The sequence below is a fragment of the Lissotriton vulgaris genome, chromosome 6 (assembly GCF_964263255.1).
Source record: "Lissotriton vulgaris chromosome 6, aLisVul1.2, whole genome shotgun sequence".
NCBI lineage: Eukaryota > Metazoa > Chordata > Amphibia > Caudata > Salamandridae > Lissotriton > Lissotriton vulgaris.
In genome coordinates this window covers 97,015,328-97,036,249 of record NC_141694.1, presented here as the reverse complement: position 1 = coordinate 97,036,249, position 20,922 = coordinate 97,015,328, and the positions used below count along the sequence as shown (strand labels likewise).

The 20,922-nt window shown below is 46.4% G+C and overlaps 1 protein-coding gene across 2 annotated transcripts in view; it reads left to right on the top strand.

Annotated features, from left to right (window-relative positions):
* Window positions 1–20,922, top strand: part of XPO5 (exportin 5) — a 762,403-nt gene that overhangs the window by 82,199 nt on the left and 659,282 nt on the right. For both annotated transcript variants that reach the window (XM_086926019.1, XM_086926020.1), the window contains exons 10-13: window positions 449–532; window positions 2,253–2,378; window positions 3,315–3,405; window positions 16,482–16,610. In XM_086926019.1, the coding sequence (XP_086782145.1) occupies window positions 449–532; window positions 2,253–2,378; window positions 3,315–3,405; window positions 16,482–16,610 (430 nt within the window). The remainder of the gene's footprint in view (window positions 1–448; window positions 533–2,252; window positions 2,379–3,314; window positions 3,406–16,481; window positions 16,611–20,922) is intronic.

The window sequence follows — 20,922 nt, the reverse complement described above, 5'->3', positions numbered from 1 at the left end:
TGGTTGATGCATTGGATGTCTGAGGCAGAGGAGACTTTCAGGAAGTGTTGTGTATCATCGACATATTTCAGCGGGTTGCTGTAATGACATGAGATACTGAGGGCAAAGGGTACACCTTGCAACAGGTGGTTCCCGGACAGCTTCACATTTTTTGATAGTGATTGAGCTGAAGTGCTCTCTTGGGTTCTGTTGACCCATATTAAAAATGTTTCTGGGTCAGTAAGATGGAAAGTCAGCAGTGCAAATAAAGCCCTGATAATAAATATTCTTGGTTTTTATAAATACAGCCTTGCTGGTGGCTTTCTTCTTATGATACTATTTTGTTGGTTGTTTGCTCCTTAAACAATACTGTATGCCTAAAATGTTCTAGATCTTTAATTGTAAAACCGCTTAGCACAGATGTTCTTCTTGTGTAAGCTGTTTAAGATCCTTATCTTTTTCTTTCCAGGGTTCTGATGTTGACTTAGAAACACCTGCCAACTTCTCAAAGTTCCTTGATTCATTCCTTGATTTCACTACACATTCCAGCCAGGTAAGTATAGCATTCATAAACAAAATTGAATTGGGAACCCTCAAGTGAAATATTGTGCTTAGTGTAAACTTCAGCGACACTACAGCTGTCCCTATTAAGCTGCCCTTTAACAAAGTGCCTGAAATATTTTAATTCTTTATTTTTCTACAGTAAAGAACCTATATTTCATATATGGCGGCCCTTTTGACTCTTTTATAGGAAACCGCACATGGACTAGTTAGGCTTCCAGCCATATTGTCTAAGGAGGGTTCCAGTTTAGTACAAAATTGATGTCCCTCGCATAGTTTCTCTAGAATCATCATATTTTCACGTTGATGCATTTTCCCCAGGGTTGTCCCTATTTGCTTGTATTGTGGCAAATAATCAGAACCAAGACACCTAGAGGGCCCGGATGCACATAATGGAGGGAAAACAAAGTGACTGTAAGCCATGTATATTTCGATAATTTTAGCAACTCTTCCCTGTTTTGGTGCACAGACTAGTTTTAATGATTCTACTGAAATGTCTTGACGACCAATCAAGGCTACTCTCAGCAGTTTCAAAGACCAGTTTTGTAGAGTGCGGTATGCTTCTTCGCCTGCTGAATGGGAAGATATAACGTGAAAAGGGTGTGCCTTCCCACATAGTTACAAGACTTGACAAATCTAGTAGACCTTCTCCTACAGAAAATGGAGCCACCACATGGGCTTTAACATTACTTATGGTCTTCAGTTTCTCCAAGATTAAATATGTACATGGATATGGTGGAACACAAAGCACTCCAGTTCCCTCTCTTGTTCCTTCTCCCAACTATTTCAGAAAAGTTTTTCCCCCAATCTATTTGACAGCTTGGTGACAGTGTGTTGTTTCAAGCTAAAATGGGGCAAGGATTAAAAAATATGTTGAGTGCCAATATTGAATACTGCCAGTACTCCGTGCCTCATTGGGGGAAGTCTTTATATTCGAGGAGGCAATGCAGTACTGGGAAATGGTCTCTGTTGGGTTGCCTTGTGGATCTATAAGATAGGAAGAACTTGATTAACATTAAGTATGCCATCATTTACAACCAGTAGATTTACCATAGGCCCAGGGTTCAAAATAAGTGACATGGCAGTCATAAAAAAGTTTGTGAATGAAACGCAGCAGTTAGCTATAGTTTGAACGAGGTGTCCTCGGCATAGTTATAATGTAAAATGCTGGACCGAAATCTTCCATTTTTATGTCTAACTCTGGAATCAGTGTTAAACAGCAGTGACAGCTCTGAAAAATATCATAGTTCCGATTCTTAGGCATAGAAAAAATTGATAGAAGTTAAAAATAAATTGTACAATTTCAAGACGCCATTTAAAGTTTGACAGGTGTGCCTCTGGTAAGCACACTAAAGGTGCTGAGAGGAATGCTTGCTGTTTGTCTAACCACTGTCAATTGTGATTAGTAGCTACCCAACCTATTGTTCTTTTGCTCTCTGCACCTCATTTTAGACCCAGCCATGTGCAAATCAGTTTGTACCTTACCCCAATAGGAACTCCGCCGGGCCAGACCTGTCTGCGTCCTCCCTGAACTCAGCATTTGATTACTTGTGTTCCAGTTCAGGGAGGACCTGGCCTGGCAGTTCGAGTTGGACTGTTCCTAATGGAGAAGGTCAAGACTGACATTTTATTATGTGAAGTTCAGCAGTCTGTGGAATTTCCCTGGTAACACATTCTTTTGCTGTTTTTTGTAAAAACATTTTTTTAAACAGTTCCTGCGCTCTGCTACCCAGAATACGTGGGGATCCCTCTTCAGACATGAAGTGTTATCCCGTGATCCTATGTTGCTGGCTATGATCCCCAAGTACCTTCGTGCTGCAATGACTAACTTGGTAAAGGTATGTACTTCGCCGTTACTGTTGATGTTCCACACCTTGTTGTCCAGATATATGCGCCACAGTGAGTTGACAAGCATGACCATGAGGTCAAGAGACAACAGTGAATTTAAGAGACAACTGGTAGGATGTAATGTTAATGCAGAGACTTTACTTAGAACATCCATATTCCGTAACATGATTAAATTTGATTGAAAATTCACTCTTGCATTCTGCCTTTAAGCAAAGAGACAAACACACATTTTCCCTCCATCATATATTAAAGACATTAACTACACATCTCCTTTTAACTTAATGTTATATACAAACAGTGAGCTATCTTAAATACTCCCTTCAAACGGAGTTGCTTTAAGGCGAAGTAGAGCAGGCTTGTGTTATACCATCTCTTTGTGGCCTTAGTATGCTAGTTTCCAATTATAGCTTAAAAGACTCTCCTATAGTTATCCTGTATCTGTGTGGAACTTTCAGTACCACCAAAGACAAAATTTTGCTTTTCGGTTCATCTCATGCAAAATATGTAGTTTGAATCGTTCCTCAGTCATCTCTTTGCAGATGTCCCCAGCGATGGCACAACCATGACCTCTGTTAAATATGCAGATGCTAAAACTCAAACACCGCAATGAGAAAAGAATCAACGAGATGTTGGTGATACATTAACACTGAGGAAGGTAAATTCACACTGGAACTAAGAACACATCAATAGTTAGTCAGAAACTGCACTGACACTGGGGCACTCAGTGCACTGATGTCAGTACATTGAATGTACTTGGACTGAAACAAAAAGTCAAAAAACAACATGCAGTAGAACTGTTAATGAAACGCAGACTTACACACTACAAGAAGGCAGCTGGTAGTGGTACTGTATTGATTGTAATGGTAAATGGTGAGCCTAGGATTTTTTTAAACATTTTTTTTCTAACTTTCTCTTATTTCCCCTAGGTCGGCTATCCATCCCGAAATGACAGCCCTAGCTGTGAATATTCTCGTATTGACTTTGACAGTGATGAAGACTTCAACTCCTTCTTTACTGGTAAGTCAGTATAGTTCCTTAATAGGAGATTTTGACTTTCTGTGAGAAAGTGCCTCTTTTGATATGGTTATCCATCCACATTTTTTCCTGGAAATTGATGTGGTTTTGTTTGTAGTCCAAAGGTGTACTTGCCAACCAGGTCCCCTTTGCCATTGCTTGTTCCATAAAACAATTTCACAATTGGCCCTTCAGGCCATCTCTAAATCCCTAGTAAATGGTACCTGGGTACCAAGGGCATTGGGACTGAAGTGGGCCCTCTAAGGACCCCTCATCAAGGCTAGGTAGACTGCCACTGCTGCATGCTTGACCTGGTGCAGTCAAAATGACATTTGACTTGGCACACTGCTTGTGTGCCATACCAACTAGCACCCTTCTAGCAGGCCTTGAAGCTCTAAGGCACATTGCACTATACCACAGATGAGAGGGCATAGCTGCATGAGCAGATGTCCCCCTACAACATCTATGTTCATTCTTAGAACCCCCCTCCCCCCAGAAAACCTACTAACCCGGGTGTGGTTACAGACTGGTTGTAGGCAGCCAGCTACCATAGTGCTCGAGTGGGAAGCTTCAAAGGCCTACTGCCTTTGTAATGTGACCCCTGGCCTCTGCTGCCAGCAGTAGATGGCAGCCCCTGGTTTAAACTCCCACGTTGGGTGGGAAAACCGGCAGTAAAACTTAGGAAGAATGGGAGGTGTGCCACCTCTGCTAACTCCACCGAAAGGTGGGGGAGGTGAGGTGAAGCACATCTGTTAATCCCTGCCATCTTGAAGATGGGGAGACGCCTCCAATCAGGGCTAGGACTATGCATCCTTCCACAGGGGGTTGTCATAGTTGAGGGTGTAGTCACCACAGGTAAGATAGAAGAAAAATGTCCTCCGAGCACTCAAGTCCTGTAATAAACTGTATTAAGAGTTCCTTCTTCCGATGTCAAGATTCAATCGGTACAGTAGATATATATTATCTTCCAAGATTGTTTATTAATGTTCCACTTTGTAATCCAATGTACACAGCTCCAATTCAGAAAATTGAACAGCCAACGCGTGTTTCGTCTTGCTCATATTTAGCAATCGACTTCTTCTGGGCTGCAACCCAAATAATAATTACATAAGAATAGCTCAGTACTACAATATTGCATCCTTAAACAATTCCATTACTACATCAGTTTTCAAGGAAATGCAAAAGTTAAACAACCTCCAACCAAACCAGTGTCAAAGGAATAGAGGGAAAGAACCAAGTCACCAACAATAAGTCACCCAAAGTATATGTCAACAAGTAATTCTTCACTATTGTACATATTCACTAATAAGGACTCCTACCAACCTTGTCTGTTATCCTTCCATCACCACAATGTTTCCTCACATTGCATAAAAAATTCCAAATCACAATAATAATTATTCACAAAATAAGGCAGTTAATTCCTGCAAAGGATAAGAAAATATATAAGCACATTCCATAGTATAGTCCCATCGGTCCTATAACTCACATGTAACCACATAGACTAGACCCCTTAGTGCATTATCACCATAATGCAGTATCTCTTGTATCTTCTCCCAACAGTTCGATAATTTGTCCAAGACCATGACCCAGGTAAGATGCCCATTGGCCCTGCCTGCTGCTACTCTAAAACGCCACAAAATTTAGAATTTAGATGGCTCACCCAGATCTGGAAACCAGTTCCTGCCGCCCTAAGAAGGACGAAGAAGACGCTATGCAGTGAAGCCTGAATATGCCTTCTAACTTGGTCCTAGTCCTACTGGCCTGTCTCCGGCTTCAAAGGCCCTGCAAAAAGAAGGCAACGCCTGTCCTGCAGCCTGCGACTTCCATAACCCCAAAGAGCCTCCCTTCCCTTTGACAAAGAGCAAAGAGCAGAGACTCCCAAGGACAGCCGATCTGTCCCTAAGAGATCTACACAAAGGACTCCGGTGCCCCCCTGATCCACGAGTGCTGCTCACTCAGCACCCGACTCCTCCGGCCTATGTCCAGGTGGCCCACTGATTCAGAGCAGATTCCCCAACGATACTCACCTCAAATCCAGCATTGGCTGACCGTTCTTGGGCTCCACAATGCCGCCTGCAGGTTGAATCCAGAGGCTCTTACCCTCCCACCCTCCCCCAGGCTCTGGTAAAAAGAATTCGAAGTCCAAGGACGCCCCTGCACCCGAAGCCCCTGAGCCTTGGTGAGCTGAACAGACAGTGCCCATGCGAGACTCAACACCTCAACTTACTTCTGTTGTCGTTGGTCCCCTTCCTGCTGCCTCTGGTTTGACGCCTGCAACCTGTTTGTCCAACTGAGTTTCTCTGTTGACGGGCGTAGGTCGCCCAACGCTGTATTTGCACACTGCATCCGGTTACCCCTGTGCCGATGGTGGAGTGTGTTTGGTGCTGCTTTGTGGCCCTCTGTGCTTGCTCTAAACCCCAAAGCTTGATCCCTTCAATAGATTTACCTACCTGGAAGCAGTGTGGCTCTCAGCACCCCTAGTCTCCATTGAAAGGCATTGGGCCTATCACCAAATATGACCTCTGCACATGGCTGCCCCTGTTGGGTCAGACTTTGTGCTTACCTTGTCCTCTGCTGATTTTAACCGCTGAAGACTGGAACTGTAATTTGGTTACTTACCCATAAAACCGAATTGTTTTCCTCAATAGGATAACATTGAATTGTTTGTGTCGACTTTTAAAGACTAAAGTATTTTTCTGGAAAAACGTACTTGCTTGCGAAGATCTTGGTCTTAACGTAAAACCTGAAGAAAGCTTATTTTTCTAAAATTGGTCTGAATCTCCTTTTTAGGTTTTGCCTGTCGAAAGCTGCACACTGCGCAGCTTTTCGCGCAGGCGAAATCTTATGTCTGCAGTATGTGTGTGTTGTCCCGCCCCTCTGTTCCATTGGCTAGCTCCATAAATGGAGGCTAGCCATTAGAACAGATATCTGTTCGTCAATGCCGGAGCAGATTCGTGGGCGTTCCCGAGAATTTTAGGCTTTTGCCCACGTCATGCGGCGGTGGGCGTGTTTAATTATTTTTTTTTTTAGTCGTCATGTTTGGTCATTTTTTGAGTGTCTTTTGCAGGAGTGGGCTGCGCGATTGTCGTCTCCGTGGCATGTCCATCTTTGCGAGCTCCTCACCCCCCCCCCGTTGCTTGTGTTCAAGGATAAAGAGTGATCGCATAAGGCCTGCCTGCATCGAAAGTAGAATTATCTGTGAGGACCAACGTCGCGCAGGCTCTGGAAAGCCGTACTGATGGCAGGACGTGCTCCCTGAGCGGATGGCGATTCTAGATACGACGCTTTAATGCGAGGAATGCTGCCCACGACCCAGCTCTCTGTACATAAAGAAGTGCCCTGAAGTTGGGAGGGTGGGGGGGGGAGTGGGGGGCTCCCCTCCCGGGATGCCGGGCGTTCTTGGGCTTTCAGCTGTACTCGCGAAAAGCTGCACTAATCCACTGGGAGGCTGCACTTCATTAAAGGGCACGAGCAGCCACGCGACAATCCGGGTCTATAAGCAAGCGTCTCATGCACGCTTTAAACAGCAGTCCTATGCTCTGCTGCTTTACGTTCCATTGCGATATGTTTAAAGCGCTAGGTTGCTTCACAGCACTTCTTGCAGTTGTGAATGCGAATGGAGGGGCAGGCTTAGTTAGCTGGGAAAAGTGATGCAGGAGTCGTTTGAGATATGGAAACGGTGCAAGAGAACCTATGTCTGGATGCACAGTATGCTCGAAGCGCTATAAGTGTTGAGTTGTTTATATCGTTTTTCTTACCAACCCTTAGCCCATTTCTGAACCTACTCTCCGTTTTCAGAATGGGAACTGACTTATGGGAAGAAAAATTACCCAAGACCATACAATGCAGCACATGGGACACGGGATTTTAGAACTCTTGTTTCTTGAATACTGTAGTCATTGTTTTTGCAGTTGGACCAAACATGAAAGACATTGTCATCCTGCCATTTCTCCTTACGTCCTGAACAGGATAGTAAACCCCCACCCCCAACCAATCCTGTTCAAAACACTCCCCACACTTACAGTGGTGCCCCCCCACCCTTCCCCCTTATACTCTCGCTGATAAATCACCACACTCGCGCAGACATAGCAGCACTGACCTTAAGCTGCAAAGACGCTTTGTGTTGAGCACGTCCCTTGTGGTACAGTAAGCGCCACAAGGCAATGACGAAAAGAGTATACAAACACAATAAAACAAAGGCAGACTCTGAAGAGAGCCGTGTCTGCAACGGAAGAGTGGTTGGATTTGGGAATTAACTAAAAGAACAATCTCTGGTTTAAAGGGGGGGGGGGGGGGGGGAGTCTTCGGACTGACCTTTGCAGGCCTGTTTTTTGGTATTTATTCTGGTGTAACAGCGACACTGTACACTAGCACTTGTGTCAACAGAACCCGGGAGCCCAGCTGTGTTTCATTCTTCCTTCAGGCAGTTCCTTTACTTATTACACCCCCCCCCCCCCAAAAAAAACACCTTCATCCCGGTTTATCCCTCTCGTTTACTTTAGTTACAAGTTTTTGCTGCTTTCTAAGACACCTGGGACACTTTCCTGCAAGCTTACTACTTTTAGTTATTTGCCAACTACTTGCTGGTCAGCACGACTCCCACTCACACGTAGCGATCTCCACACCCGGAGACACCGCAACTGTGGCAGAGAACTCCGCACACCTAAGCATAAGTAGTCGTAAAACTCTGTATATAGTTCCTGAACGCCTACAAGTATTACACTTACAGGAATGTGTACGTTTACCTTTGTGAATCAAGGGGGCAAAGTCTGTGATCCGATGTGTAGAATTGACGAGGAGTCCCCGTATCTCACATATGTTTACCGGCTTTCCACCGACTGGAGCACCCCTGAAGGTTGCCTCCCCCGCCGTCCTTCGTGGGCTGCATGGGTCTGCGTTATGTTCCTGGTCCCAGCCCTGCAGAGCGGTGTATGTATACCTTTGTATAGCGGAGCGCACACCCAGGTTGCTCTAGGAGCTATAGATACGAGTTTACTCAGTTAAAGAGACTTTGCACACGCGTGCTGGCTATTTATTGATCTTTATATGCATGGCACCGGTTGCAGCCTCTCGTTCCTCCCCCTTCTTCACAGTTTCTGCCTGTTCCCCCTGTCCCTGTTTGCTTTCCCCATACCGCCCTGCCCATGTTTGTGACTGCACTCACTTTTACCTGCATCTCCGCTCTTCTCTATTGCCGACTCTTCGCGATGCCCCACTGCCCCCCCTGCCCCCCCACCACCTGTTCTCCCTCTCCCTATTTATTTCTTGCTATTCCTTGCCCTCTGTGTCCTCCTTCTCTCCCGTGTGCTTGCATCTTCCTTTCTTCACCCAGGGTGTTTTCCGTGTTCTCCCATTCCGTACCTTCTGGTTCGCGCACTTGCTTGCTGTCCAAGCCCCAGCGCTCGTCGCCTCTATCATTGTACACTCTCCCTGTGTTTTTTCCCGGCTCCATCCTCTGCGCTTTCATAAACTGAATTCGCTTTATAGCGCCTAATCCTGTGTGTTCTTCGTGCACCTGTTTGCCCATTCCTAATATGACCTTATATGACCTCTATGTCTTTACTTGTTATATCCTGTCCACTTTTGATACCCATTTTATTTCCTCCTGTCACAACAACTCCCTGTCCTGGCTTGCTTACCTTCGCCCTGCTTTCCTTGCCCCTGCTTATGTGCCCTGTTCCTGTTTTTACTCCACTCCTCCATCTCCCAGTTTGCTTGTTTTGTATCCAACTTGTTTGCCCTGTCGCTGCCTACTATGCCTGTTCCAGCTTTTTCACTCCTGCTTGCTTTCAATGCTCGAATGCCCTGTTCCATATTCCATGCCCTGCTTTCTTTCTGTGACCCGCCTCTGTCCCTGCTTGCTTCTCCGGTCGCTGCTTGTTTTCCCTGCGTGCCTTCTCTTTCTCAGATTCCATGCTCTGCCCCTGTGCCTGTTTTCTTCCCATGTCCCTGCTTTCACGCGCTGTCCCAGGCTCCTTGCCCTGTCTCTGCCTGCTTTCTCTGAGCGTCCTCTGTTCTTGCTTGCTTCTCCTGTCGATGCTTTTTTACCCTGTATGCTTCGCTGCCCAGATTTTCTGTGAGTCTATCCTATTCATGCTTCCATGTCCCTCTTTGCCTGTCCTATCCAGGATTCCTTGGCCTGACCCTGCATGCTTTCTCCTGCCCTCCACTGCCTATGTGCTCTTTCTCTGAACCCCAGATCCCCGCCACCACTGCCGGCCTGCCCTGTTGCTCCCTGCATGCCTCTAATTGCCTGCCATGTCCCACTGTCCTTGCTCTGTCTCTGCTTGCTTATTCAGACACTTTTCCGACCCTGCTTGCTTCCCGTGTGACTGCATGCTTGCCCCAAATTCTCTGCCCTGTCCCAGCCTGCTTTTCTGACTTCCTTTGTCGTTGCTTGAGTCCTGTGAGCCTCCCCTGTCCCTCTTTTCTTTCGCTGATTCCCTCTAACCCTCATTGTTTCACTTGTTCCTGCTTGCTTGTCTCAGATTCCTTGCTCTGTCTTTGCTTGCTTTCTCTGAACCTCCCTGACCATGCTTGCTTGCTAGGTTGCTGCCTGCATGCCTCTAATTGCCTGCGCTGTCCCAGATTCCTTGATCTGTCTCTGCTAGCTTTTTCTGCCACTTCTCCGTCCCTGCTTGCTTCCCTTGCCCTGCTTGCTTGCCCCGAATTCTGTGCTCTGTGTCTGCTTGCTTTTCTGAACTTCCTCTGTCGTTGCTTGATGTCTGTGAGCCTCCCCTGTCCCTCTTTACTTTCGCTGACTCCCTCTGACCCTCCTTGTTTCATTTGTCCCTGCTTGTTTGTCCAGGATTCCTTGCCCTGTCCGTGCTTGCTTTCTCTCACCCTCGTCTGTCCCTACTTTCCTTCTTTGACGATCCTCGGTCCCTGCTTGCTTTCTGTGCTTTCGCCAGATCCACGCCCTGTCCTTGCTTGCTTTCTCTGACTCTCCTCTGTTCCTCCTTACTTTCGCCGAGTCCCTCTGACCCTGCCTTTTCACCTATTGCCGCGTGCCCTAGATTATTTACCCTGTTCCAGATTGCTTGCCCTGTTTTTGCTAGCTTTCTCTGACTCTTCTCTGTCCCTTTTTGTGGCTTTCTTTGTCAGTTTTTGCTTTCTTTGACCCTCTTCTGTCCCTGCTTGCCACAGGTTCATTGCCAAGTCTCCAATTGGTTGCCTTGACCTTGTTTGCTTTCTCTGACCCTCCCCTGACGTTGCTTGTTACTCTTTACGTTCCCATTTTACTCTCCCATATCCTCAGTCCACCTTCTGTGTCTGTTTTCTAAACTCCCTCCACCGCTTCATCCGCGTCCCTCGCACTATCACTCACCTATTTCCCATACCGCTGTCACTGCCTTCTGTTCTCCCCCCCCCCACTGCTTTACTACTATTCCTGTTCTTTCAACTTCCTCTGAGCTCTGCCATTCACTCATTTCTTAGCTCGTTTCATCTCCTCTTCCCTTCTTTTCTACTTCCTTCCACTCCTGACAACTTTCATTCCCACTCTGCAGATCCCACCCATTCCTTAACACCCACTCAGCCTTTTTACCTCATAACCTGTTGCCAGACCTCTTCATGTGCCACACACCTTTTCAATCTCTACTACTCATATTCCTGTACCTCCTTTATATTACCCAGTTACTTTTTATCTTCTTTGCAGCCTTGGCTGGCTCTGTGTGTGTGTGTGTGCGGCTGGCTCTGTGTCTGTGTGTGTGTGTGCGGCTGGGTCTGTGTGTGTGTGTGTGTGTGTGTGTGTGTGTGTGTGTGTGTGTGTGTGTGTGTGCGGTGTAGGAAGGTGGATACCTGATTATGGTTGCCCCCAACTTTTTGCCTGGTGTTTTGCTGGTTTTTTGACTTAGTTGACCTTTGACCCTGCTATTCAGGGCCCCAGGCCTACTGTTCTCTCTCTAAAATGGATTCCATGTACCTTAGGTGCATTTACCAATTGGTACTGGGCCGCCTTATTAGACCCTCAGGGGTGTGGAATTTATTAAAATATCTACTTGTCCATGGGGCAGGTTGCTTCATAAATCTACTTGTCCTGTACCAAAATCCACTTGTCCCTTGGTGCCATGTAGTGGGGCGACAAATTATGGCAGCAATCTCATTATATAAGAGCTATGATATAGCCTCTCTGATTATGCCAGGGCTCATACCATGGTAGTGTTTGAATACTAGCAATTCCCTTATGTTGCCATGTTTCGGCAGATCTACATACCAGGACTGAAGGTAGTGGTAAGCAATAGTTTCAGGGTTGGAATGTCCTTTTGAGTCTGTGCAAACCTACTAACCTGCATGTTTAAGGGTATTCAACAACTCTTCTCTAATCTTGTCCCATACTGAGTAATGTTGGAAATGTACTCCTGATAATGGCTGACACAAATCTTCTTCCAGAGTTAGGAAAAAAGTGGTTGGAGGGAAAATGAACTTGCAAACACTCAGGTTTTCGCATAAGCAAATCTACACCTGCACATATTGCTCATGCAAAAAAGCATTTCACAAATATTTTCTAGGACTACAATTTCTTGTCCTACTTCTGTAAATGCTTGTGAATTCATGAAAACCATATAGCTAAACTTAATGAAAGTACATATACCAAGGGTGCACTTTTGAGACTTTCTTTAATATTTGGGCCCCTAATTTTGTCTGGCCTTAACCATGACCTTTTGGGTTTCTTGAAATTCTCTCTCTCTCTGTGTATTGGCTGGCTTCACTGTGAGTGACAGCATTCTGCTGTTTCACAAGGAGCATATCGGCACACAACATAGTTTTGTTCAGTGCCAATAACTAATTCGGCAGTGTGTGCTTTTTGAGACCAAAAACTATTTTTGCTTTTGGCAATGTTTGTTGTAATGGTGAGGGCCCGGCAGCTCTCACATCAATAAGGTTTTACAAAAACAATGCCGAAACAAGTTATGTATTTCTAAAACTAAAACACTGACCAGCAATTTAAGACTTCCTGGCTTTGCCAATGCTTGTTTATTTTTGTTTTCCATAATCTTATTGATACTGGTTACTCTGATTTTCCAATATGAATATCTTTGGGAAATACTAGCACGCAACAACACATTTTACTAAATGATGCTGCAAAGAAAAGGTACCTGAAATTTTACAGTAGTTTAGCAAAATGTTTTTTTCTCTACTTTCATTTAGGAACATTTTATATTGAAAGCTAAGAATCCTTAATCTTGGTTTCAAGCTTCTGCAAAGATTTGCATCTAATCATAGAGCATTCTGGGAGCATTATTCATAGCCTCATATAGCTCAACTTTCAAACCGTGTGTATACATTTTTATACTGGAACCACTGTCAGTAGTGCAGTCAGAATTTACATTTATTTAGAGCATTCACCCTAATAATAAAGGCTTTAAATTAATGAACCATAAATACAAATTTGAACAGCATTAACATATGCACACAAATATTACCTAAACTGCAGGCAGTGCCCTTCCCTGACCTTTAAAGTGATACTGCAAACTGGCAGCCAAAGGGTTTGTGCAACAGGGCGATGGGCCTACTTGTCCCAAGGACAAAATACACATTAAAACTTGTTGCCCTTGACCCCAAACAATATGTCCTGGGCGTCGGGCTATAGGAATTCCACAACCCTGGACCCTGTAACTCAGGGCATAGGACTACCCAGGGCCTACCAGGGGCTGCAGCATGTATTATGCCACCCTGGCTGGCCATCTAAATCTGACACAACTGGCTGCACGACAGCTGGGGCAAGGTGGTGTAATCACCCTTTGCTTTAGATATAGTATACCTATATCTAACCCTAAAATGGACACCCGTATTCCTATCAGTCACTCCTATGGCAGGCCTTGACAATCCTGAAGGCAGAGTGCCTGGAATCGTGTGAGATGGTGCTCTGGCATGAGCCGAGCCCGTTTGCAGCTTGCGGAACTAAGTCCTAATAGCTGTTCCATGATAACGCATACCATATACTCTTAAGTGCATTATAATCCTCGCGGTTAAATGCCAACTCTGGTATCGCTTTATCAAAATATGTCGAGTAAGGTGTCATACGAATTGGAATACTAACCCCTCGCCAATTCTGGCGACGGGGTTAGCATTCCACCCTTCTAGAGGGACACGACATGTATGTAACTGTGAATCCCGGTTAAAGTTAACTCAAGCCTCAGCATCACAAAATGGATGCTGCCACCACAGACACAAGTCTGACCCCCTGCAGCTGGGAGTCCTTCCAGCGAGGGGAGCTTGGACAAAGGCTTTCCTGTCAGGGGCGGTGCTAGCACCATCCCAGACAGGGTTTTGTGTATCCTGGGTAGGCAGGGCTTTAGAGGAAGGTGACTGCAAGTGGCACCCCGGTGCTCACTATGCATCTGCCGGCTAGAACCAGTTCCAGGGGCACACCAGCCCCTGAGCTGGGGAAAGTCCGGCATGGGAGAGGGGTGTAACCACCCCCTTCCTGGTCCCACCCATGGGCAGGACCTAGTCGCGTGCCAGCCCCTTTTCCTGGTATAAAGATAGGAGCGGGCCCCCTTCCAGATTAGATCATCTTTGAATCCTGAAACTACTTTCTACGAAAGGAACTCTCGACTTCTTCTCAAGATTTCTCCCTTGTGACTAAGGAGTAGTCACCCTGCATCCGCAGGCACCATCCAAGAACACTGCGGTTTGCTGCACGTCCTTCCTCCGGAATCCGACTGACCAGCACGACGAGACCCGGCTTCCCTGGCACCTCTGACCTCTACCCACATCGTCAGCTCAGCTGAGATCCGTGGGTGCGACGAGACCTCGAGGGACCGGCCATCTTCAAGACTGCACGACTCTTGCCCAGCACGACCGCCGAGGGATCCTCGGGTCCGAGAAGCCCCAACTCTGAGCAGCTCCAGCACCGAAGTTCAGCCTCCCAGCCTCCACGAGATCTGCGTGGGGCCCTTCTGCCTGTTTGCTGCTCACCGCGTTGTCTGGCTACTAGCCCGCTGGCTTGTGGCCTTCCCGACGACGACCGACGACATAAACACCGCTGGTCTGGTTGCTCCAGACTGGCCCTTGCTCCCCTCCAGAAGAGGAGCACCCCGGACCCTCCTGGTCCACTCCAGACGCCATTTTAAGTCCACCGCGTGGGCTTGAATTTGCCAAGACTTGTTGCCCCAATCCTGGGTCCAGCGACGTCGACAGCAGCAACCATCGTGGGACAGCTCGCACCTCCATCCTGGTCGCCGACAACGCCTCCTGGTCCGTGAGACTGCAGAGCCCAGTGTCGCCCACTCACCTGGTCGAGGTGACTCCATCCGGTGCCATCCTGGTGCCCATCTAATCACTGGCTAGTGGTTCAGAACTTGGTCCCCTCTGCTTACAGGTGTCTTCCATCTCCGGTCCAGGCTTGGATCCATCCGAACTTCATCACTGGTCGCCTGCCAGCAACTTCTTCTTTCAGGCTCCATAGACTGCAACGAGGATTTCCGACGTCTTTTCAGATCTATGCAGCCGCAGCCCCTGGGCTAGGTAACTTCGGCATTTCGGTGCCCCAGCATAGCCTCACTATCCAAGGGTCCAGATCCTTTTTCGTTTTCAGCCTAACTAGTCGGATTCGTCCGATATCACTAACTTTGCAATTTCTAGCATCCATAGACTTTGTCCCGCATCCCGCGTGAGAGTGCACACTCTGCACCCGAGTCCCCTAGGCCTCCTGCTAGTAATCTGAAGGTTCAATAGTCCAGTCCTAGCGATTCCAAACCCTATGAGATTAGTACTTGCCTGCTAGTAATTTCGCATTCCACTTTTGTAGTATATGGTTTTTTGTGCCCCTCGGGCATTTGTGTAAATTGTGCAACTTAAAGTATTTTCGTAAGAGTTTTGTTGTGTGCTTAGTACCCTGTCCTCATAAAGAGTACAGGGCTGTTGTGATCTAAATAAATACACTGTTTATTTTCATAACACTTGTGTGGTGTCCTTTCACTTGGTGTTCAAGGGGTATATGTGATGGTATAACAGCTGGCTTAACACGCCCTCTAGAGTCTAGCCTAAAGACTGCTCTTGTCCATGCTACTAGGATAGCTGGTCTATCAGTTGACTTACAACCAATCATCAATAAGGGTTGTTTGGACTGATACAAAGTGCTCACTAGAATATTGAACATTATATATCAGGCCAACTTCTCACATGCGGCTGGCTCTGTGTGTGTGTGGCTGGCTCTGTGTGTGTGTGTGTGTGTGTGTGTGGCTGGCTCTGTGTGTGTGTGTGTGGCTAGCTCTGTGTGTGTGTGTGTGTGTGTGGCTGGCTCTGTGTGTGTGCGGCTGGCTCTGTGTGTGTGCCTTTGTGTGTGTGGCTCTGTGTGTGTGTGCAAATGCAATAGGTCTCACATTTGCGAGAGATTTAGCCAATGGCAATGTAAATGACAATGCCATTTATTTATCTGTTTTCAAAACCAACACATAAATACAAATTTTGTCATTTACAATGCCAATAGCTCTAACTTTTCCAAAGGCGAAACCATTGCATTGTAAATGCTTGTTGAGTCTTGTGTCCATTATTGGTCTATGTGGGTGCAATAAATGTCTAACACTCCTCTGTGTTAGGCCTAACGCTGCTCGCCCACACTACCACTAATAGAGTATTTTGTTTTTATTTTGAGCCCTGTGCCCTTCTGGGGAGTCTCTGGACTCTGTGCACGGTATAACCACCTCGTGCCATACCATATACAGAGCCAGCTTTCTACACTTTCCTATTAATTGTTGACATACATTTTCATGAACTACTAGCCTTCAACCTGCTTAATTTTATTCATGTCAACATTTGCTTGTTACTTGTATAGAATGTAATTTTCCACCCTTGCTTAACAACACCTGGTGTTGGACTGCAAGTTTATTTCCTTCCCCGGTCTGATTTTTTTCATTTTAATTCTAGTTTTGTCTTGCCTCTGTTACAGAGAATAGAAACCAGTGCGCTAAGCAGCCAATAAGTCTATATAGTACCTTGACCCGAATCTTTTATTTTTCCTCAGTACAGCTAACTAGTTACGGATAAATCACAGTTAATTCCAGTGTCTTGCTCTTTTCTTTTCCAGAATAAAAATTCTTCTTTTAAAAACAGGGTTTTAAATTTCGTTTCAGCTTACCGTGCCCAGCAGGGTGAGGTTTTGAGGATGGCATGCCGACTTGATCCAAGGACTGGTTTCCAAATGGCCGGAGAATGGCTCAAGTACCAGCTTTTAGCTCCTATCGATACTGGACCAGTGAGCTGTAAGTTATACTTTCGATTTTTTTTAAATGATGTATTCTGCTTATGCAATTGGATGTCGTAAGGATAGCCAGCCTTACATCTCATAGAATTACTAATCCACCATCACTTTGACCTCTTCATAGCAGTGAATTGCTCTTTACTGTGGCACCCTCGTTCTTCCCTAATGAAAATGCACCCTTTCCGTTGTGAGAAATTACATTTGAAAAAAATGTACTGAAACTTAAATAAAATCTTTATTAAAATTAATGGCTAACCATCACCCTACCACTAATTTAAACTAAATTACAGATTTGCTTCCCCTTTGCCATGCTGCTCTATGAAGTTGCGGGATGCCCCTTGAGGTATTAGCACACTTAATTGTAGTAGGCTGAGATTTTTTGCAGAGGTTACCCTCCCCCACACTTTCTGCCCCCCCCCCCCTGCTGAACCACTAGATACCGATTTTTCGACTCTTTCAATACACTGAAGCTTTCTAACCAGTGCCAGTGTTCTTTCCTCTAAAAAGGAATTGTCTAAATGTAACCAAATATTGGCATGGACTTTAACACCCCTTTAAGTCCCTGATAAATGGTTCCCCAGATATGGGTACTAAAGAGGGTCCCCAAGGGCTGCAGCATGTATTATGCTACCCTAAAGGACCCACACAAAAACTGCATGCATGTTGCCATTGCAGGATGCATGAAAGGGTTCAAGCCCTTCTGAAAACACAACCTTGCCCACTCCCTGTGGGCAAGGCCAAAGTACACTGCTTGTAATAAATGTAAGTAATCCCTACAGCATGCCTTAAGATACCTAAGGCAGGGTGCATTATATTATATGCAAGGGCATCACTGCATGAGCAGCTTGGCCCTAGTGAAGTCTAGTTCTATTACTAGATATGGCAGGTAAGCAGGGAAACCATCCTATGGCATGTACTGGGCAGTGGCCATTACGTATTAACCAGTTTTATAATGCCTTTCCTGAAACCTAGGATGTGTGGTATCTAATGCCTCGTCTTAATAAATCTACCCTGATTTCAGTGTAGGATTTATTATGACATGCACCCAGAGGGCACCTTAGAGGTGAAAACCTGCTAGTTCTCTAGTCTATTGCTGACTGGTATCAACTAGCCTGCCACCACAGAAGAGTATCTGACATGCTGTAAGTGAGAGCTGGCGCTTTCTGAGGTGGGGAAATTGTACCTGCTCCAGACAAAAGTGTGATCACCTCCTCCAGCAGGATGGCTAGTGAATCTGCATACCACCTTTGATATGCAACCCCAGCTTCCCCTAGACCTGGGAGATGCCGCCAGCTGCTCTAAGGCCCCTTTGGCATCAGGACAGCCAGGAAATTTGCTTTGAACCACTAGGCTAGTCACACCCCAACGGTGGGCTGCCTGATGTGCTCCACAAAAAAAGGGTTCCACCATCTTGTTTTGTTGTGGAATTAAGAACCCTGGGTCAGGGTTATGCCCACTCCCCACACGGAGTGGTCATATAGGGGTGTAGTGCCCTTAGGGGTAGATAGCCCTGTGGCTACTACCTTACACTCCCCTTAATGCTGTTAAATTGAAAATATTTAGGTGGACGTCTGACACCAGGAACTTAGATTCTACTGCCTGAAAGAAGGAGAAAGAAGACCCGAAGTCTGCGAGCTGTGGACTAGCTGTGGACTTGTGCTTCAAACCCTGCTTGTCTGCTCCTGTTCCAACAGTAGCAAAGACCTGACTTGTTCTGCAGCTATGCATCCTCCCAGAGCCTTGGAGGGCTGCCAGCACTTAGCCAACCAGCCAGCATCGCCCTCGAAGTGGAGATGCCGCTTCCCTGCAGCCACCGACCACAATGTCCGGTTCACCTATCTGCTTACCACTGGGTCCACCAATGCAGCAGCTGCCCAGGAGTATCTCACTGTGTTTCTGGAGGTTGGATCTGTACCCCTACCAAGTTGGAAGACGCCTGGACCCCCCAGGAGTCACCCTGCACCAACACCAAGCGTACTGGACCTCTTGCAGCAGCCAAGGCGTGTTCAGTGTCCACCCCAGTCACCAACACCGCCAAGACAGACCTACCGACGTGGAATGTCCGCATCAGAGAGGCCAATAAGTTATCTATCAGGGTTTTTGTGGACTGCTTGTAGAACTCTTTGGGAAGGCCTTTGCCACTCAGCGATTTGACAGGTTTTAAGACTTTCACTGCACAGCAATTCCTGCCTGCTTAACAGTGCTTCCAGTTGCTCACGATCCTCTCAGCTGAGACATGGCAGCAACAGCCCTGCCAAGTAAGCAGACCGCTCACAAGCCCTCTCAGCACACTGTGGTGCAGTGTGCACCTTTCGCAGATAGTCCGCGACAATGTCATTTATTGTCTGCTGTGTATGGACTGCTCATCCCCATCAATCTCTGATCACTAGGATAAAATTAAATTAAGTGCAATACCAGCTTTTGTAAAGTGCACAGATACCTCCGTAGAGGTGTCCCGGTGCTGAGGGCCGTCTGGAAGATTAAGCGAGCTATTCCCCCAGAGTCACATGGTGCTGGGCTAACCTGCTGCTGGTGCAGGGGATCGAACCGGGAACCCTTTGGTGCGGAGTCAGGCACCCTGGCCGCTGCACCACACCTCTTCCACTAGGATAGGGCTCTTTACAGTCTCCGATCTTATCAGGTGGCCAATGAGCGTCCTGTCTTGTCACCCTCCAAATACCAGCGCCTCCTCCCCGCATTCCTGTTATTTTTTTCAAGTTGGTCCCACAGTTCGCACACCCTGTGGCTCCGTCTGTCCCAGTCTTTTAAAGCTGCCGGGTTTGTGAAGTGTTTTCCCCAACTTCGCCAGTTGAATTTTCTGTTTAAGCAAGTCTCCCTCCAGGGTATGGCGTATGCTGTGGTCTTCGGACACACCCCTCGAATATCCACCTTCATGGCGTCCCATTCTGTGGCCCTGCTTCCTGCAGTCTTCCTGTTGTTTTTGCGGTATTGTATCAATGCCTCCAGCAATGTATTCCTGAAGATTGGATCGGTCAATGCATCCGCATTAAGCCTCCATAGTGGCACCTTCGGTGTATGTTGTTGCAGTGAATATGTTAGAAGTAGTGATCTGAGCTATATCGGACCAGATAATGCACGCCCATCATCTTCTGGGCAGCAGCTGTGAAAAAAAAAAGTCCAAGCGGCTGTATGTGCTCGTTGCTGGAGTGTATCAATAATAGGCGTGTATTTGTGGATGGCTCTTGTGTCAGATGTCCTAAGTCTAGACTATTCTGCACCTGCAGAAGGGCCTTGGTCACATGGGGATTAGTACCCTGTCGGGGGGGGGGGTGTTTGAGATCTAATTAGATAGCGCGCAGTTACGATCTCCCCTCAAGATGACCGCCGCCGCTGGGGAGATCTGCACAGCTTTCAGCACCGAACCAAAAAAGGCTCCATTGTCAGTGTTGGGTGCATAGATCTTTATAAGACATTGATCATGTACGTCTAGGGCAACCTCTGGGATGAAATATCGCCCCCTCTGAATCCAGGCACACCCATGTAGGTTTAAATGGGATCCAGGGGCCACCAATATCAGGGCTCCTCAAGCATGCCCCGAGTAGGACCTACCCCTGGCATCTTTTCTTTGGGCAGTCTTCCCCACAAGTGAGTCTACTGCAGAAGCACCACTGCTATTTTGGACCTCCAGATGTTTGCGTATACCCGGTTACGTTTTGCCAGGTTTTTCAGACCCCGCACAAACTTATACCATGGCCACTGGAATTATGAGGCCGGTTTGAGTAAATTATGCAGCAAGAAAAGGCAAACTTTGCAGCATAATGCTTCACATTTTGTGATAGTATTACTTTATTATTTTGTCATGTTTAAACTTGGTAACACTGTCTGGGCATTGGTTGCACCTCATTAGTACCAGTTTAACACTTAACTGTATCAATAAGCAACAGAAAGGTGACCAGTCCAGATCATGCAGCAAATTATAGATTGTGGCGAATGCGGCACATCTATAATTATTCTAAAAACTCTGCTGCTGTAGAGTCGCATAATTCCAGTGGTCCTGACTTCTTCTGAGTTCCCAGACCTTCCATAAGTAAGCATCAAGTGACAACCAGTTCTCAAGCACCTGTATATAAAGGAGTGATAGTACTATACTCTATTATCCCCCAAATATGGAAGCTTCCCTATTTCTCATATCCCATGTCCAGTCATAACAATTTAAGCAGAAAGAAACAGGATGTAAACAAGAATAACAAAAAGTAAGCCTCACTGTCTCCCTCCTGCGCCCACCTACCCCAACTAAAGTACTATTAAATCACAAAGTGACGTTTCTGACCAGGACACCAGATCCCCGCAAG